The 21,279-nt window shown below is 38.9% G+C and overlaps 1 protein-coding gene across 1 annotated transcript in view; it reads left to right on the forward strand.

The window, feature by feature from the left end:
- EP300 (E1A binding protein p300) overlaps nucleotides 1-21,279 on the forward strand; it is an 85,243-nt gene that overhangs the window by 5,747 nt on the left and 58,217 nt on the right. Inside the window, exon 2 of the mRNA XM_004373894.2 lies at nucleotides 20,616-21,253. Coding sequence (XP_004373951.1) covers nucleotides 20,616-21,253 — 638 coding nt within the window. The remainder of the gene's footprint in view (nucleotides 1-20,615; nucleotides 21,254-21,279) is intronic.

Consider the following 21,279-nt stretch of genomic DNA (forward strand, 5'->3'; position numbering starts at 1 on the left):
ACATGCACAATTCAGTGACATCGATTACATTCTTCCAGTTGTGCTGCTATTCTCACTATCCTTTTCCAAATTATTCCATCACCATTATCTTCAGCTCACTGCCCCCAGGCTTCCCATCAAACCTTTTGAGTTGCTGTTGTCGATTTGATCTCACACAGCTAATTCTTTTTTTTTTTGGTACCTTAGATGAAGGTTTGCAGAGCAAATAGTTTCTCATTAAACAGTTAGGGCATATATTGCCCTGTGACAATGGTTAACAACCCCATGACATGTCAACACTGTCCCTTTTGAAATTGAATTTTTCGAGTGTGGGAAACATTAATAAAATTAATGGGCAGATGAAAGTTACATTATACAAAATGTAAAAATTTTAAAACATTAACTTAGATGATTTTTTTTCATGTGATGGGTGGTTTGTTTTTTTCCCCCTGAAATTGCTCAGTTCTGCTCGGTACTAAACAAAAAAGTTTAAAAGAATAAACTAGTAACTGCTCTCTTGAGTAATTTGTATATATATATATATATTTAATGTAGATCTTTTTTCTTTTTTTCTTCTTCTTAATGCCAAAAGACAATTAGGAGTAATTTAGTTAACATGTATGAGAGAGAGAAGGTAAAGTAGAAACTGCTGGGGGAAAGTGAGTAGTTAAGAGAATGAGTTTGGAGTCAGGCCACTAGAGGTTAGGTCCCAGACCTGCCTTTGTTAAAACTGTGAACCTTGGGCCAGTTATTTAACTTGTCTCAGCTTCCTCACCTGTAGTACCTATGTAAGGTTGTTGTAAGGAAAAAATAAGAATTCTCTTTATAAAATGCTTAGGATAGTGTTTGTTGTTGCATAGTATGTGTTCATTAAGTAATAACTTTTTAACATTACTTGTAAGTATACTGGAAGGAGAACAGTTGTCGTTTTTTTTTGTTGTTGTTGTTGCTGGATTTTTTTTATGGATAGAGTAGATGAAGAGAAAGCCAAGTGCATGAAGTTCAGAGAGTAAAGTTGAAAGTAAGGCTTATGGTGCAGAGTTAACCTGTACATCAGCCATCTAAAGATGATGTTTTGGGGGACGTATAAGAGAATATGGGAGCAGAGATTAAAATAAAGATAAAAATATTATATATACTATCATGTAGGGTGTATTGTGTATGTCACTAATTGAAATGAAAATCAAATATTTAAGGCATAATGAGAGATCAGAAAGCAGACTGTTCTCATTAGAGGTGTTCAAAGGAATAGGAATAGCTTTTTGGTAAAGAATTATGTGGTTCAGTGCTATTTTTTCTGTATTTTATTGCTTAGCTGCTTGTAAAAGGACTTTCTTATAAATGAGGAAGGAGAAAAGTAGGAGTAGTGCCCCCGGCCAAAAAAACAAAAACCTGTTGCTGATGAGTTGCTTCCGATTCATAGCGACCCAGTAGGACAGAGTAGAACTGCCCCATAGAGTTTCCAAGGAGCAGCTGGTTGATTCAAACTGCTGACCTTTTGATTAACAGCCAGACTCTTAACCACTGAGCCGCCAGGGCTCCAGGATTAATGCAGTACCTTTCAAAACTTTTTTTGACCACACCCAAGTAAGGACTGCGGTTTATATGTAGAACCAGAGACTGTACAAGTGAACAAAAAATACCCTTATTACTTATATGTACTCTGGTATTTTTTATTGCAATTCATTTTTTTGAAAGTGCTGATTGTGACTCGGTGTTGATTTCATGAACCATCTCTGGCTTATGATCCACAGTTTGAAAAACACTGGCTTAGAGAGGAGTGGTAAGTTAGTAGCTGTCCTGTATTGGGCCAGTATTTTCGATATGCTAGGTACTTACCCTCAGTACAGGGAATACTCCGGTAATCCAGACAGATGTCGCTTCCTTCCCGGAGTTTATAGATAAGGGGAGAAAATCCCACATTCAACAAATCTGGTGTGACCAACAGTGTACAGGGGCATCTAATCTAGTAGTTAGGCTCTGGAGCCTGGCTTAAGGAATTGGAGTCTGATCTTGAGATCTGAAGGATAAGGGGGTTAGTAGAAGTGAGTCAGGGAACCTGTAAATTCCATACAGCTAGGTGAATGGCAAGAAATACAACTGTAGAGGTGAGCAGAGGGCTGCTCATGCAGGGCTTACATTGCTTGTAGGAGTTTAGACTTCACATTTTAGGTGTTTTAAATGGATGAGGCAGCATTATACCTCAGTTGAATGACTAAAGTAAGAATAGTCTGGAAGGGAGCGGGAAAAATATGGAGGCTGGGAGACCAGTGAGATGGCTGTTTTAGGATTCCAGTTGAGGTGAGGGCAGCCTGGATGAGAAGAAAGAAGTGGAAAGATTTGAGGGAAGGTGTGTGATGGACAGAATTTGGCGATTGGTTAGATGCTGGGTAGTGAGATGGGCAGCTGGCTAGGTGAAGATGCCATTTACCAAGATAGAGAACATAGGAAAGAAGTATTTTGTGTGTGTTGTTGGTGGTGATAGGTTAAATTTGAATACATTTTAACCCTTTCGTGACCCAATTGTTTTTTTCTTTTTACTTTTTTGTTGGTACTATGTGTTTTCAGTAATGGAGGGTATGTTTGAATTTTCGGTAGGTAATAATGGTTTTTGTTTTATGTCTCATTCCACAAATCACACTCTCGGAGTCCAGAGGTACATATGTGTACCGAATAAAAATTTCAAAATTCGTGTTTTTCCTACCGAAAAGTTAATGATTTAGCACCACCTCACAATACCCTGTAAAAAGAGTAATTTGTGGCACCCTCCTATTTTTCCAATTTAAACTGTTACATAGGGCCCTGCCTGCTGTCAGCACATACTGTCAGTGGGGTACAGTTTCCCAATGAACCCCAGAGGTACAAAAAGTAAGTGGTTCCTGTGTATACCACCAGTCCTGAAAGGGCTAAAGTTGTGTTGGTCTCCTGAATTAAGTAGCCACTGTTTTCATTTAGTGTGCCTTTATCTCGTTTCAGCCAGCAAACATTGAATATCTACCAGGTGTTAGGCACTTGGAATGTAAAGATGAATCAAGATGCCATTTCTGCTCTCAAAGCCTTTAGCATCTGATCGGATTGGCTTACATGTACACACAATTCTCCTATAAGATATACTCTGCTTGTATACCAGTGTTCATTGCAGCACTATTCACAATAGCTAAAAGGTAGAAACAGCGTAAATGTCTCATCAGCAGATGAATATATAAACAAAATGTGGTACGTACTCACAGTGGAATATTACTCAGCCATAAACAGAAATGAAGTCCTGATGCAAACTACAACATGGACGAACTTTGAAAATATTGTCCTGAGTGAAATAAGTTAGTGACAAAAGGGCAGATATTAAAATGATCCCACTTATATGAAATATCTAGAATAGACGATTGTATAGAGATCAAAGTTGGTAGTTACCAGGGGCAGGTGGGGATGGAGTGGGGAGGGGAGGCTCATTGCTTAGGGGGACACTGAGCTTCTGCTAGAGGTGATAGAAAAATTTGGAAATGGATAATGATGATGGTTGAACAACATGATGAACATAATTAATGTTACTGAATTGTACATGTATGAAATGTTATAATGGCAGATGTTTTGTTACATGTATTTACCACGTTAAAAAAAAAGTCTGATAAGTTTTAGAAGTGTTCTGGATAAAGGCAGAGGATAGGGATTATCTCTTACTGGGTGGGTTTGGAGAATTGCGGAAAACTTCACAGAGAAAATACGCATTTGAATGAGGCCCTGAAGGTAACTTTCCTTTTCTTAAAAGTAGGAAAGGTTGGAAGAGTATTTCAGATGGAACAAATACAAATGGTTGTCTGATGTAGCTGGAACATAGGCTGTGTGGTGGTGTGTTTTCATGGGAGCCAGATGGAAAAGGATGTTGGGGGTCCTATTATAGAAATATGTAAATATCATACTATAAAATTTGACATTTTATCATCGGGTGAAAGATTTTAGGAGCAGGAGAGTGACATGATCCGAGGTAAAATTAATTCTGGGGACACTTTACAGGATCAGTCGCAGGGAGAGAATGTAGTGACAAGAAGACCAGGAGTGTGTCATTTATCTCTTTTGAAATGAGTTTATCATTCGCCTTAGAAGTAAGGTCCAAGTTTTGTTTGCCAGTTATCATAAATGTAGAAAACATAACAGATACCAACTCGGAAACCATTCACATTCCCCTTTGTTCTTTATAGAAACGCAATTTTTAGAAGGTTTTTTTTTTTTTTTTTTTTTTTAAAGTGATGTTATGATAGCTTCTCCATCTGGGATTACCTATAGGCATTTCCTCGTACAAACGCTGGTCAAGCAAACGAATTCTAGTCTCACTGCAAAGCTTCTCACAAGATCGTTGCTACTGCCCCAGATCAAGAAACGTTCAGTGGTTAAGTTGACATGCAATTCAAGTTTAATATAAACATGTTATTGAGTTAATTCTTCAGGTGGGATTTTAAATAAATAAATATCCTCATCTTGTAGTTAATTCTACACCAAGATGTATCACTATACTAGTAAGTTGATAAAGAACAAAACAGTTAATGTAAAATCTCAAAGTGGGTACCAGGTTTCATTCTTGATCCGTTATGACACCCATCTCTTTAAATTTGGAGACCTAATTTAAATGTATGGGAGTTTAAGAATAAACTTCAAGCCAGTCTCTTCCCAAAGTACACCTTTTGAGTTGTGATTGCAGGCAACGTTAAGAGTGCATATTTTGAAGTTTACTTGCCCTTTGAATCTGTTAGATTTCAAAATTCAACAGTTGCCAGCCTACATAGCTCTGTGATCATGCATAACTTAATATTACCATCTTCGATACAAATTTATATAAAACTCACAGGTTGTTTCTAGTTGCTTTAGAAAGTTTTAGGAGTCTTACCTGTCTTTCCAGCGTGGATATTCATTTTGTTTGTGCGTCTTTGTCTTCTCAATAGGTGGGTTTTTCCTGTGATTAGATTAATTCTGTTTCATCTACAGAGTATTCAAATACTATTTTTAAAGTAATACACTGAATGGAGTTTAAGAAAGTTGTTTTAATCTGACATGCAAAATTGCCTCATTTTAAAGGCTGCACTGCTTTAAAATTCCATGCTTTTTAAGCACCTGAAACAGCTTACTTAATGTAAGAGTAATAAGAATAAATCTTTGTGAGATAAATAGTATGGTTTGATGGATCACTTTTATATGGTCTTTCTCACCATGATCTTATAACTCCCACCAAATGATTGGGTGGGACTATGCAAATAAGATGCTTGTGGCCCACTGAGGAGATTGGACAGCTTACTAATAATGCAAATAAGATGCATGAAACCCTAATGAGAGGATTGGTCAGTTTTGCTATCCCACTAGGCTTAAAAGAGAACCAATCCTAGAGCAGAGGGATACCTCACTACCACCAAGAAAGAAGAGTTAGGAGTGGGGCTCATCCTTTAAACCCAGGATCCCTGCACTGAGAGCCACCGAGACCCAGGAAACAGAGAGAGAGCTGTACACCAGAGACAGTGAGAGATGGTGAGAAACAATGGCAGCAGAACCAGGAGACAGTGTGGTGGGCTTCCTGGACCATAGAATGAGAAAGTTGAGCACCTTTGGGCAGAGTTATGGTACTTCTGGGCACTTGTTGGCAGAGCAAGGTTTGCCAACCCACCGAGCTAGAGAGATGAGTGCCTTCAGGGCGAGGCTTCCTGGCAGAGTGGGGTGCATCTGTGCACTGATCAGTAGAGCTAAAGAGCTTTGTAACACTTGCTCGAGCAGGGCAGAGGCTGAGGACCAGGGAGAGGCCGGCCTGTGGGCACAGTTGAGAATCTGTCCTGACCAAAGAACTGTGTTTTGAGTCGTTCCTGATCCTGAATTGTAACCTTCAACTTAATAAACCCCATATGGTCTGTGAGTTCTGTGTAGCTATTGCAACGACTTATCGAACCCAGCAGAGAAGTAGAGAGTGCCGTGGGAGGGTCGGCTGGTGTCAGAATTGGTTAAAAAGGTTGGAGAGAAGAGCTGTGTCTGACATCCGCTTCTTAAGAATCAGCCTTGGGCTGATGCTGACGGTGATTCTCTCTCCCCCCTCACGAAGTTAGAGGAGGTGAGACATCTCTGCCATGTCATTTTTACAAACAGCTTCAGAGTTAATCAGACCATTATCAGAAGTGTTAAAGTGACGTAGATTTGTCTTTTATCATCACCATCTTTTTTTTTTTTTAAATCTCAAATCTCTAACCTGCACCAGGACTCTGAATGTTCTGTTCTCTGCCTACCTCCTCAGCCTGGGCCTTCACTCACTTTGTGCCCCCTACTTTCAGTTTCTTTCAGTTGCTGAACTGGCCAGGCTTTTCCCCCCGTCTTTAGGTTATTCACACATCCTGTTCATTCTCTCCACTCTTCACCTGTCCAGCTCCTGCTTATCCTCTGACATCACCACTGAGTTAGATGAAAGAAATGAAAGTTTTGAGATCTGCGAATGCCCATTCTTTTAAAAAGCATTTTAATGCCACAGAGTAAGCTAGCTGAAGGGAAGAGAAGCAGTGGGTGGATTTTGTCTTCTAAATGGATACTTGAGAATTGACTAGTTTTAAAATACTTTGATTAGTGTAGGTATTTTGCTTGTTAACCACAGTTTAAGAGCAGAACTGAGCTAATTTGACTTCAGTTTACCGAAAGTACAAAAATAAGCCTATTTAGTCAACAAATAATGTTTGCGCCTTCTAAGTGAAAAAACATAACTAGAAGAGGTACTGTTGTGCAGTGGAACTTGATTTTGAACCAAAATTATTTCAACTTATATTTTGCATCCAGTTAAGTAACTGTTAAAAAAAAATCCTTTCTTATTTGTGCTCATTGTAATATTTGAGGTTATAATGACAGTCATCCTAAATTTGCAGGCTCTGCTTTTGTTACGTATTTCGTGGTGGGTAATACTTAACCTAATTTCTCACGTATCATGGAATTATCTTGATCTTTTGACTATTAGAAAGGCTCAGTGAGCCGAATATGTATTTTAAAAGGGATTATTTGGTTAACTCTGCTGTGAGGACCACAAGCAATATAGAAGACACGAAGGGTGACCTACAGAATTAGTATGTAATAATGAAAGAATGCTTTAACTCAACACTAGTTTCTCACGTTTAATCTAAACTCAGTTGTTTTTGTTTAAATTGTCACATTTCTAATATACAGTCCGTTGGATAAGCCTCATATATTCCGCTAAACTTTCAAATCAAATTTAAATATGTTCTGTTGGTCACATTTTGTATTTGAACTGAATGTACACTCAGATGAAGAAACATTTTAAGTTTACTCATATTCATTTTGCATGTGGGAACTTGTCAGTAAACTATTTGCTTGGTGAAAGTGGCCTGCTGCTGATGTTGATTGGTTTATATTTCAGAAACTAAGTAGGAAATGTTTTACTGGAGATGGTGTGAGTTGATTCATTTCAACAGTCATTTGTGATACTGTTTTGTAATGTTTGCCATAGAATAGTTTAAAGGTAATGGAATAAATTTCAAATCAGAGGAAGTGGGGAAGTGTAAGCAAATTAAAAATTAAATAAAAGCTTATCTTATTATCTAGAAAAAATACTCATGTCTTTTACTTTCTTACCTCCTACTTCTCAATCCGCTGCAGTCTGAATTTTGCCCTAGCAACTCCACTGAAACTGTTCTTACTCTGATTATTCGTTGTTGTTGAGTGCTTTTGAGTCGATTCCAACTCCTGGTGACCCTATAGGACAAAGTAGGACTGCCCCATAGGGTTTCTTAGACTGAAATCTTTACAGATGGCAGATTGCCAGGTGTTTTCTCTGCAGAGCAGCTGGTGGGTTCAAACCACCAAACTTTTGCTTAACAGCTGAGTGCTTAATGATTGTGCCATCAGGACTCTGATTACTCATTATCTCCTGTTAATCGACATTTAGTGGACTCTCTGGAGCATGGAGCACCAATGACCATTTCCTTCTTGGGACCTTTTAGTCTCCAGGACAGCATTCCTGGTAGGATAGGGCTGAGGATGTTGGGTTTTAGCATCCTTTGCTGGTTAAAATCCTTATAGATGATTGTCCGTTAAATACTAGTGTTCCCTAGAGTCCCTTCTATGGATCTTTTCCTTTCTTGCTTTGCCTCATAAATACCACCTGGTGAGTCTTAACTCCTTCTGTGACTCATGATTCCTTTATGCAGACCTTCTGATGCTCCATAACTATTGTTAATCAGGTACCCACTGGACATCCCCACATAGGTGTCTCAACAGTGGCTTTCCTTTCATATCCCCATGTTTTCCTCTGGTTGCCTCTCTGTATAACTCTACCTCTATACCCTTTGGTTGTCCAAGCCAGACACTTAGGTGTCATCCTTGTCTTTGCCTTTCTCTGTCCCTGCTATCTACAGTCTGAGATGATTTCTTCTGGTTGGCCTTTTTGGCACCTCTACCCCTTTAGTACTTCACCAGGTGTAATCTTCAGCTTTCGTTATTTATCCTACAGTAGCCTCCTAACCAATCTCACCAGACTCTAGACTTGTCCCTGTCCAATTCAGTCTTCATCCTGTTTACCTCAGTGGTCTCTAATAAATGCAGGTTTGTTCCATGGCTTCGAACTGGTTCAGTTATGGCCGACAAAGCAAAACAGGAACAGAGCTGAAGTTTTACAGTTTGACAGAATTCGGCATGGTATCTGGAATGAGAAAAATTATAAGTCAAGACCCTAGAATGGGGAACTCAGAAGAGGTATAGTGAGCCCTTTCAGGAGCCTGGTACGTGAGATTGGATTATTGGCAGGACTGTAGGAGAGTGACATACATTCACAGTGGCACCATCGGCTGCCATCTTTGAGCAGGGCAGCACTGCTTCATACTGTGCTCAGAATCCAGGGTAAGAGATTTGGTTGCTATGCAACTTGTATGCTGCCCTTGTTCTCTAAAAGGGAGACTGAGTTTCTAGCAGGGCCTCGATCTGTAATTTTTCCCATTCTGGCTGTCTTTCCAGTTCACTGTAACTTTAAAAATTTAGGTCTATTCTGGTAGTGCCTCCTTGGCCATGACTGAACCAGGCAGAACCGGTTTGAAGCCCTGGTTTGTTCATATAGTAATTCTTCTTAAAATCCTTCAGTAGATCAGTTTTCTGCCCATAATAAAAATCATAAACTATTATGTTACAGAACTGTCTAGATTGCTGGTTATATTTGTTGAATTCATCTGATCTGATCTAATCTCTGTGCAGATCAAGTTGAGGAGGGGGCCTGAGAAGGAGGTGATTTGGACCTTCATTTTTTCCCCCCTCTCCTTGAAGGAAAAGAAAGAACCTGAGGAGCTTAGTGATAAGGGCATAAAATTGAGGCTTGTCAGTATTAAAGCCCACAGCTCAGCAAGGATTTGTGGAAATTATGGCACTTAAATTTTTTTATTGCAGCTTCATACTTACTACTTTTCTACTAGTTTTAGGTCACCAGATTTCATTTGCTGTTTACAGTAAACTTTGGCTAAAGACATAATCTCATGTTCTAGTAACCTTTTTACAATATGCTGTTCAGTTCACTGCTTGTGAACTTGCTAGCACGTTTTTTTCTAGGAAGCCCTTGCAGAAATATCTAATGGAGAAAGGTTGCGTGGCCAAAATAAAGTCCACATACTAAATTTTTGAGCTTTAGTACTCTTAATTCTACCAGTATAGAATTGACTGAGAGTTTAGGTAGTTTTTCTTAGTCTGGAAATATTACTCTAATTTCTTTAAAAAAAAAAAAAAAAACAGTTTAAAAATGTTCAGAAAAACTGCATGTAGAAATTTTTGAAATGGTGTATCTTTGGTTATGTGTGTTTTCACCAAAAAAAAAAGGGGGGGCGGTTGAGAAGTTAGAGGGTTGATATGTTGTGAGGTTGTTAACCAATGTTATAAAACAACATGTGTACTTCTGTTTCGTGAGAAACTATTTGTTCTGTAAGCCTTCACCTGAAGTACAATTAAAAAAAAAATTATGACAAAAACAAAAAACAGATGAATGGATAAATAAACTATGGTACCTATTAAAACAGATGTTCAGAAAAGTCATAGTTGTCACGGTTCTCATATATGTTCAGTAATCTAAAACAATTGCTACACATGAAGTCTTGTAGGTTCCTCACATAGAAAGAACATTGGCCTGGGATCCAGGGGACTTTACTAGATTCCACATCCAGTAACAAGGTTGTATAATAATCTTGGCGAAGGCGATGTCAGTTGCTGTATCTGTAAAATGAAAGAATTAGTAGTTTTCAAACTTAGGTGCTTCCTGAGAGGGGTAAGGTGCGAAATGCCTGAGGAAGGTGAATCCTCATTCTCTCAATTCCTCTTCACCCCATACTGTTCTTCTTTTTATATGTCTCTGCCTCCAAGTAAACTTGGGAACCATTGTACTAGATGATTTGTTAGGATTCTTTACTCTGCCCCACTTGGCATATAACTTCCAAAAAGAGGGTTAATAATAAATTCACACATTTATGTAGTGCTTTAAATTGTAGAGAGTTTTTATAAACCTTCTCAGCTCTTAAAACAGCCCTGTGTGGGATGTAGGATAAGTTAATAACTACCTCTTGATGGAAGAGATAAGTTAAACTTTGGGTTTAAACCCAAGCCTGTAGACTCCATGAGCAGTACTGAATTAGATACCAGTGATGGCTAAAAGTGATTAAACAAGGGAGCGGAGCAGAGATTGGAAAGAGAGATACCAAGACACGTGGAGATCTCTAAGAAACAGGAAGCAGAGCAGAAACTGAAGAGACAAGGACCTTCCTCCACAGCCTACAGAGAGAGAAAGGCTTCTTGAACTGACACCCTGAATTTGGACTTCTAGCTTCCTAAACTGTGAGAGGGTCAGCGAAAAAGAGGAAAACCCTCAACCAGATGGATTGACATAGTGGCTGCAGCAATGGGCTCAAGCATAACAACGATTGTGAGGATGACGCAGGACCAGGCAGTGTTTCATTGTGTTGTACATAGGGTCGCTATGAGTCGGAATCGACTAGATGGCAGCTCACAACAACAGCAGCAACAACAGTGAGAAAATAAATTTGTTTGTTAAAGCCACCCATTTGTGGTCTTTCTGTTACAGCAGCACTAGATAACTAAGACAGTGGCTGATGGCTTTTGGGAATCAAATGTTGAGAACTTTGAGGCACAATCACAATAGCTTAGCAGAAATAAAAGTGGGAATCTTAGTGGACAGTTTATTGATATCAGATGAAATAACGGGGTCTGTTTGATCAGGATCAAAATATATCTTACATTATAACATGGTCTTCCAAAGTATATATTATATTTTAACATGGTCTTCTAAGTTTATCATAAATAGTAATTGAGAATAAAAGGTTTTTAAATAGAGATAAGAGAATTTGTTTTATCTTTACATTTTGTAAAGTTACCCAGTCAGATATAAGAAATTATAGTACAGTTATGTGCTGCATAACATCCATTTGGGCAACGTCTGACCACATACACGTCCGTGGTCCCATAAGTTTATAATAGAGTTCAGAAATCCTGATTGGAGAACGGGACATAGAGGATTTAGGCATGTTGTACTGAACAGTCACGACCATCCTCAAAAATAAATTCTCCAAGCTGTTGAAGGATCGGCTCCACTGAAAGCTACAAGGCTAATGAAAATGTGAGAAGGACCTATATCAGATACGGATAAATTGTTAATGTCATAGATTAAGGACCAAACAGAAAAGTAAATCCTTTTCAGCACATTGACAATCACTGCTAAGGTACAAAGCTTGTTCGAGATGCTTAAAGAAAACGCAGGACCAGACTATAATATTGAGTTTAGTCCTAGCTCTGGGTGGTGCAAGCACTTCAAACATTTTTTGCTGCATAATGTGAAAGCAAGTGGTGAATGCTAATGTGAATGCAGAAGAATTTGTTGAAACCTTTCTTAGGCTGGGTTCTCTAGAGGAGTAAAAACAGTGAAGCGTATTGTACAAATACATGTAGACAGGCTTATCCCAAGGAGATGGCTCATGCAGTTTTGGAGTTTGGCAGGTCCCAAATCCGTGGGTCAGGAATCAGGCTGGAGGCTTCTCCCGACTCATATGGTTGCAGGGGCTGACAAACCCAACACTGGCAGGTCAGGCAGAATGCTGCTGGTTCATGGTGTTGCAAAAACTGGTGAATCCCAAGATCTGCAGGTCAGACAGCAGGCTGCTGGCTCGCGTCCCAAGAACCAGTGCTCAGAGTATGATGAGTCAGGTGCAGGATCCAGAGAGAGCTTGGCCAGAACACCTGTAGATATTAGATGCAGGCCACACCCCCAAGGAAACTGATTGATTTTCAACTGATTGGCTGCACACATCAGATCACAAAATGGAGACTAATTACATGATATCTGCCAAACCACTGAGAATCATGGCCTAGCCAAGTTGACATAGAATCTTAACCATCACTGTCCATCCCTTGTCAACTTGGCACTTATACACAGCTCCTTATAATCTCTAAATAAAGACAAATTATAAAGTCGTACTTGCACCTAACATGATGCAACTAACAAGCGTACAACCACAAACTCACTAGTTCCATTTACATCTTACATTTTATAAGTAATGGAATAACGGAGGGAAGAAAACAGATTTGTGAGATATATATGCATGCACACATACACCTGGTCGTAGCCGGTGTTTAGAACTACCTTTTTCCACTACTCCTTCTGTATTCCCTTTGCCCTCAGCAAGCACCTCAGCAGGTCATGGTTCTTTGCCTGGTGGGGTAACCCAGACCTTCAATCCTGAAGGGTCTCGGCCATTAGTAGTCACATCAGAATTGGATTGCTATAGTTTTCCATTGACTTTAATCACAGGGCATGGTAGTACTAAGAGAGGTCTTAAGGGCTCTCCTGTATTCTAGACGTACTCTTCTTTACCTCCATTATGTAATGTTAGTCCGATTTCTTCTTGTTAATCAGGATCAATCACACAAGCCAGTATAGTAACTCCTTTCTTTGCCTGTTGATCCAGAGGTGTGAGAAGCCCAAAGTGGCCTGGTAGCAATCTCAACTTCCAGTTCAGAGGAGTCAGTGTTGCGTCCCCTGGAATTAGCGTCAGTTCAAAGCCTGTGTAATAGTCCTGCAAAAGTCTGATTATTTCCTTTTCCCCAATGAACAGTCACTCTGGTAAAAGGTCGTAGATCCTTTGGGGAAGAGTGGGAGGAAGATTAACAGTATAAACTTTTGATAGCATAGTGGGGTCCTTCCTCAAGGGGACTTTGCCTCACCTTCATTCAAGGGGTTCCAGGTCTCTAAACTGGCTCAAGTCTGGGAATTGATTGAGGGGCCGTGACTATTCTGACAATTCAAGGTAGACTGCTGTTCACTTCAATCCTTCCTGCTTGGTAGATTTCCCGTCTGTTTCACTCCTAGGGTCACTATGACTAAGTAGTCAGTGCCATAAGTCCATACAAGTCAGACTATGCTGATTACTGCTTTGACCCTGTTTTCCATTACGGTAACCCCACCCACCCTGTCTTTGGTGATTAAGTGCCACCACTTAATCACCTCTGCCAGCGTGGGATCAGCCCTATTGTAGTTAACTGAAAAACCAAACGCACTGCCATCGAGTTGATTCCGATTCATAGCAACCCCACAGGGTTTCCAAGGCTGTAAATCTGTGTGGAAGCAGACTGCCACATCTTTCTCCTGTGAAGCCACTGGTGGTTTCGAACCACCGACCTTTCAGTTAGCAGTCAATTGCTTTAACTACTGCGCCACCAGGCTCCTTTCATTGTAGTTAGATGTCTTAATTTAGATAGAGCAGTTCCAACTGTCAGATCTGACTTACATAAAGTTGGCAATCACAGCAGTCTTCAAGGATGCTGGGGATCCCTTCACAAATTTGTTCCTCACCATTGTGGTGAAAGATGTGTCCTCTGGGCACTCTGTGGGTGGGTCTCTGAGGCCAACTTGATAAATTCACTCTAACATAAACCAATTTCCCTTAGCCTTTGGATACTTCTACAGTATACCAAGGCAGGTCTGGCATTTCAGCTTGATTAGTGTAGGCCACTGCTTAATCCATTTTTCAGCGAGCCAACCAAATAAACTATTCGATCCTTTTCTAGCTTCTCATTGAATGAAGTATCTGTGTTGGCTCATGTCCCTAGAACCGGAGTTCAGAGGATGACGAGTCAGATGCAGGATCCAGAAAGAGCTTTGCTAAAACATCATATATATTGGATGCAGGCCACACCCCCAAGGATACTGATTGGCTTTCAACTCATTGGCCTTTCAACTGATTGGCTGCACACATCACGTTACAAAATGGAGGATGATTACATAGTATGTGCCAAACAACTGAGGATCATGGCCTAGCCAAGTTGACACATAACCATCACAAAACCTCAGATAAACTAATTGTTGTTATTAGGTGCCATTGAGTGACATCAAGTGCCATCATTGTGACCCTATCATGCACAACAGAATGAAACACTGCCTGGTCCTGTACCATCATCACAATTGTTGCTTTGTTTGAACCCATTGTTGCAGCCCCTGTATCATTGCATCTCATTGAGAGTCTTCCTCTTTTTCACTGACCCTCTGCCTTACCAAGCATGATGTCCCTCTCCAGGGACTGGTCCCTCCTGATAATATGTCCAAAGTAAGCAAGATGAAGTCTCACTCTCATGCTTCTAACGAGCATTCTGACTTCACTTCTTCCAAGACAGATATATTCATTCTTCTGGCAGTGCATGGTACATTCAGTTTTCTTCACTAACTCCACGAGTCAAATGCATCAATTCTTCGGTCTTCTTTATTTATTGTCCAGCTCTCACATGCATACAAGATGATTGAAAATACCATGGCTTGGGTCAGGCGCACCTTAGTCCTCAGAGTGACATATTTGCTTTTGAACACTTTAATGAGGTATTTTGGAGCAGATTTGCTCAATGCAATATTTTGTTTGATTTTTTTTTTCCTTTTTTCCCGTTTGATTTCTTGACTGCTGCTTTCGTGGTGTTAATTGTGGATCCAAGTAAAACGAAATCCTTGAGAACTTTTTCGCCATTATCATGAAACTAATTGTAGAAGGAGGTTATGTGTTCCTGCAAATTTTTAATATGGATGAAGCCTTATTCTGGAAGCGAATGCCTGAAAGGACCTTCATCCATAATATGGTATTCGTACAATGTCCAAATCACATAAAGTCCTGTTTCATAGAACATATGCATGACTATATGTAATTACAGAATTGCTGGAAATATTTAACTTATCTAATTGCACTGGGCAAATCTGCTGCAAAAGACCTCTTTAATAAAGTGTTAAAAAGCAAAGATGTCACTTGGAGGGGACTAAGGTACGCCTGACCCAAGCCATGATATTTTCAGTCTCCTCATATGCATGTGAAAGCTGGACAGTGAATAAGGAAGACTGAAGAATTGACACCTTTGAATTACGGTGTTGGTGAAGAATATTGAATATACCATGGACTGCCAGAAGACCAAACAAATCTGTCTTGGAAGAAGTACTGCCATAGTGCTCCTTAGAAGCAAAGATGGTGAGACTTCATCTTATGTATTTTGGACATGTTATCATGAGGGACCAGTCTCTAGAAAGGACATCATGCTTGGTAAAGTAGAGGGTCAGCGAAAAAGCAGAAGACTCTCAACAAGATTGATTGATCAGTGACTGCAACAGTGGGCTCAAGCAAAACAGCGATTGTGATGATGGTGCAGGACCAGGCAGTGTTTCGTTTTGCTGTACATAGATAGGGTTGCTATGAGTTGGAACCAACTCTATGACACTTAACAATGGCAGTTCATTCCATGAGCATTTATTTAGCATACATAATAAGGCTCTGTGCTAGGTGCTATGGGAATTGTAAATACCTATTAAATGAGACCCTAAACCTCAAGCTGTTCATAATTTGGTAAAGAAATAAGATGCACGCAAATATTTAGCTATAATAGAAGATAGAATGTAAGTGCATGGTGTGGTTGTAACAAAGTGAACCATCTTGAGAAATGAGAATTAGTATCAATCTTTGAGTTGAAACCTGAGTGGATCTCTTACAGTGGTAACTACGCTAAGGTTTGTTGAAAGTTAAGTTCAGGATTTCCACTGAGATAAATATAAGCTTCTAACCTGTATTTTCAGGGTCTACCATTGTAAACCCTACTGTCTGCTTCACAATGCAGCCTACCTTTGTAATGTGATGTTAAATGAAATGTTTTGGATAAACATGAGACAGCAACCAAGTACAGCAGATTTGAGTGAGGTACAGGCTAAATTAAAATCCCGACTCTAGGTCAAAGAGTAAGACTTAATGTATTAACTGACAAAGGAACTCCTGATGAACATGTACTTGTGGCTACTAACTACTTTTGAGGTTGTTGATAGAATTAATAAGAATAATACATGTGAGGTGCTTAGAACAATGCCTGGTGCATTGAAAGCGCCTGATAAATGTTGCTCTCTCATTGTAAAACATCCCGTCTCCTAATAGGGTAATGATTCCATTGAAGAATAATAATAATAGTATGTTTATAGTGTTTAGGAGACTTGGTGGCAAACTGGTTAAAGCACTCAGCTGCTAACCAGAAGGTCGGCAGTTGAAACCCATCAGCCTGCCCCACAGGAGAAAGATGTCACAGTCTGCTTCCGTAAAGATTCACAGCCTTGGAGACCCTATGGGGGCAGTTCTGCTTTGTCTTACAGGGTCATTATGAGTCGGAATCGACTTGACGGCAGTGGGAATGTATATTGCTATAGTGTTTGATATGTGCCAGGTATTGTTTTAAGCCCTGTACATATATTAACTCATTTAATTCTCATAAACAACCTATGAAGTAGGTACTTTCCTATAATAGAAAGGTAGAAACTAGGTCTTTCTTCGTGTACTTTAGAATTATCTTGTCTGGTTTCCTGGAAAAACTCTTATTAGGATTTTGATTGGCATTGCATTGAATCTGTACACTAATGTTGAATAATTGATATCATTACATAGTGTTGAGGATTTCTAACCAGGTGTTTGGGATATTATTCTATTAGAAAGTCTTCAAAGTTTTATAATCTGTACTTATTTTATAGTAATACATGGTCACAATTTTTACTACATTACATCAGTTATATTTAAAAAATTATTTCTAACCATTTGTTGTTGGTGTACAGAAACAGTTTAATTTTATATTTGTTGTGTATCCAGTCACCTTGCTAAACTGTCACTATTTTCAATAGTTTGCTTTGGATTTTTCTATGTTGACAGTTATATCATCAACAATACATAGTTTTTCTTCCTTTCTGGTCGTTTTACTTGTAATTTTTCTTGTATTGTTACTCTGGCTTAATATTCCAGTATAATATTGAATGGAAGTGGGTGTCATGGGTATCTTTGTCTTATTCTCATAATTAAAGAGACTACTTACAATTATGGTCCATTATGCATATTTGCTGTCTGTTTTTAGGTTTTGGAGGAAACCTTTTATCAACTTAAGCTTCCTTCTAGATTTTTTTTTTTAATTGGGTATCAAAATTTATCAGATGCTTTTCTTACATCCACTGAGGTGAATCTTACTTTTTCCTTTTCCTTTGTTAATATGAGATGGTCTAATGTTGAAACCCCCATTTCTTAGGAGGATTCCTGGAATTATTCCAGTTTATGATATTACATTTTAAAGACACTGATGAATTTGACTTGATTTTTTTTTTTTTTAAGGATTCTTGCTTCTGTGCTCATGAACAGGATTGGCCTGGGATTTTCTTTTCTTGTACTGGCCATGTGTGATTTTTGAAGTATTAGTGTTTTGTTTTTTTTTTCATAGAAGTGGCTGTATAAGATTGAATTGGTCTTTCCTTGAAAGTTTGGTAGGACATGCCTGTAAAACCATCTAGATCTGGTGTTTTCTTTATGGAAAGATTAACCAGTGGTTCCTTTTATTCTGTATTAATAGGATTATTCAGGCTTTCTATGTTTCCTTCTTTTAAACAGTTTTAAATGGAAACTTCCGATTTAATAGAGAAACTAGTATAAAGAACTCCTGTATACTTATTACATGGCTTCAAGTTGCCAGTATTTTGCCCCCATCCCTTTTTCTTTCTTTTTGTTGTTGTTGGAATGTTTTAAAGCAAATCCCAGACATGTTATCTCACCAGAAATAATTCAGTATGCATCTCTCATGAAAAAGGATTTATTTTTAACATAGTTATTACTGTCATTATCCCATTCAACAAAATTAATAATTTCTTAATATTGTCTACTAGTCAGTCCATATTTATATCATCCTGACTCTCTTTTAAAAATATGTTTTTACAGTTTATTTGTTTGAATCAGGATCTAATCAGGATCCAAACAAGGACCTTATAGTACATCTGGTTGTTGAATCTCTCATTTGGTAACAGCTCCATCCTCTTTCTTTTTTTTACCCCTCCTTTTATAAAAGCTGTTCATTTGTTGGAGAAAGGCCATTGAAATGTTGTGGGACATTTATCCTATATAATTTCTTTTTTATTAAAGTTTGGTGAGTGTTTTCCCAGGAATTTGTTCAATTTTGTCTGTATTCAAATTTTTGGCATGAAGTCTATCATAGGATTGCATTATTATTTTATTTTATTTTTTTCTTAATCAGCCTTCCCAGAAATTTATCTTTTATTACTCTTTTCAGAGAACCTACTTTGATTTTGTGAATAGCCTCTCTATTGTATCTGTTTTCTCTTTCATTGAGAATTGCCTTTATCTTTGATCATCTTTCTGTTCTTTTTCTAACATATTTACTTGCTTGTTATTTTTAGCTTCGTTTTCTAATGTAAGCCTTTAAGTGGTGAGATGGAGTGTTTTTATTATTACTCTCTTTTGTGATTTCTTTAAATTTATTACTTACGTATAGGTATATTATTTAAATTTCTAAATGGAAGGAGATTATTTTAATTTTCTTCTATATGTTCAATAATAAGAATATGCTGATGATGGAATATATCGTTGGATATTCCAAGAGGAACAGGGAATGCAAAATTGCACATAAAGTATGATCCAAGTTTTGTAAATTATGTAAATAGAAGGAAATAATGAAGAAACGATGTCACTTTGTTAAGCAATTGTCTTTGAGTAGTGAGGTCACAGGTAAATTTTTTATTTAAAACTTTCTTTATATTCCCAAATTATTTATAATATAGTTTTATTTTTGTGACGTAAAGGCCAATATTATTTTTCAAAAGGGAAGAGAAAATTATTCTATAAAAGTCTAGACTGTAAAGCATGTTCTGAGAGCAGTCGGTCATGAACTGAATCATGTTCAGTTCAATACAGATATGACCAGATGCTTACTGTGTTGGGCATTAGGCAAGGAGTTGGTGCGTACAGTGGTGAGACAAGCTTCTTTCCAAGAAATTGCCGTCTGGATGCTCAAGTGGAGTGAGGAGGGGTGGTGAGGAAGAGCTCGCAGAGGTAGGGAGACAGACACACAGATAATTTCAGTGCTGTGATAGAATGATATACGAGCACAGGCAGGCCATATAAAGGAGAAGTTGTACTTCTTTATTCAAGAAACTTAAGATTAACATGACCAAGTGCAGGTAGTCCCCAGCTTTAAACGGGGTTCCATTCCAAAGACTCCATCGTAAGTTGGTTTTGACGTAAGTCGAATACCTCTTTTTTTTTTTCCTGCTAGTTTTCTTTATTATCAGTATCTTTCTAATCCAATATTTATTTGTCTTTGAGGGTTGGAAACAGTGGTTTTCAGTCAGGCAATTTTGTCCCTCCAGGGGACATCTGGCAATGTCTGGAGACATTTTTGGTTGTCACAATTGGGGTGGGAATGCTGCTGCCATCTTAGAGACCAGTGATGTGCTGAGCATCTTAGAATGCACAGGACAATGGCCTATCCTCCCCCCACATCAGAGAATTATCTACCCGAAATGTCAGTAGTGCTGAGGTTGAGAAACTCTGGGTTAATCTGTAATTAGCATGTAATTTTATGTAGCGGTAACATTGCCCGCTTTTTGGTGGCTGGGGGTGGTTTGTGTGTTGTTGAAGAAGCCAGAGGCATGATTTTCTACTCTATTCCAGCTAGCTTTTGGTTAATTAAGAAAAACTACTCTATAGGCTTTGGATCATTTGAAAGCAGCTTCATTCAGTAGAGGGTCTACTTGTGTTAGACACTGTGATAGGAACTTGGTATAGAATGGTGGATAGCCCTGTCCTATGACGATCAAACAGACTGTTCTATAAATGGTGGATCATTTGTATCAGTTCTTTCTTTATGTAGTATAATGTTGTAAATATTTTGTTTCCATTTCCATTCTTAGATCATGTATAGACAAGTTATTTTTAATCTCTTCTAAGGAATTCTAGAGTATTATAAAGTTTAATTGTATGTCGTCCCCCCCCGCCCCCGTGACTATCAATACAAACTTGCAACAACTCATTTGTAATGGGCATTGTACGAAGATTTAATCCTTTTTTTACTTGGTCTTACTTTAGGTACAGTTTCTTAAGTGTTTAAACTTTTTGGTATAGCTGAATACTCCCAAATGTGCATTTTTATATTATGTAAAAAACAGCAATACAAATAATAAATAGGTAGTATTCCATGGAGTGTGGATATGATATCTAGATGTACATCAAGAACAAAATACAGAGCAGTTTCTAATTTTGGTCATTCAAACTTTAACCTGTGTCTTTCTTCTTTGGTTTTAGATTTTGGCTCTCTATTTGATTTGGAGCATGACTTACCAGATGAATTGATCAACTCTACAGAATTGGGACTAACCAATGGTGGTGAAATTAGTCAGCTTCAGACAAGTCTTGGCATGGTACAAGATGCAGCCTCTAAACATAAACAGCTGTCAGAATTGCTGCGGTCTGGTAGTTCCCCTAACCTCAACATGGGGGTTGGTGGCCCAGGCCAAAGCATGGCCAGCCAGCCCCAACAGAACAGTCCTGGATTGGGTTTGATAAATAGCATGGTCAAAAGCCCCATGGCACAGGCAGGCTTGACTTCTCCCAACATGGGGATGGGCACCAGTGGGCCAAGTCAAGGTCCCACGCAGTCCGCAACAGGTATGATGAACAGTCCGGTAAATCAGCCTGCCATGGGAATAAACACAGGGATGAATGCTGGCATGAATCCTGGAATGTTGGCCGCAGGCAGTGGACAGGGGATGATGCCTAATCAAGTCATGAACGGTTCAATTGGAGCAGGCCGGGGGCGACCTAATATTCAGTACCCAAACCCGGGAATCGGAAATCCTGGCAACTTACTGACTGAGCCACTGCAGCAGGGCTCTCCCCAGATGGGAGGACAAGCAGGATTGAGAGGCCCCCAGCCTCTTAAGGTAAGTGCAGCTTTGATTTGTATGTG

The sequence above is a fragment of the Trichechus manatus genome, unplaced genomic scaffold, assembly GCF_000243295.1.
Source record: "Trichechus manatus latirostris isolate Lorelei unplaced genomic scaffold, TriManLat1.0 scaffold00027, whole genome shotgun sequence".
NCBI lineage: Eukaryota > Metazoa > Chordata > Mammalia > Sirenia > Trichechidae > Trichechus > Trichechus manatus.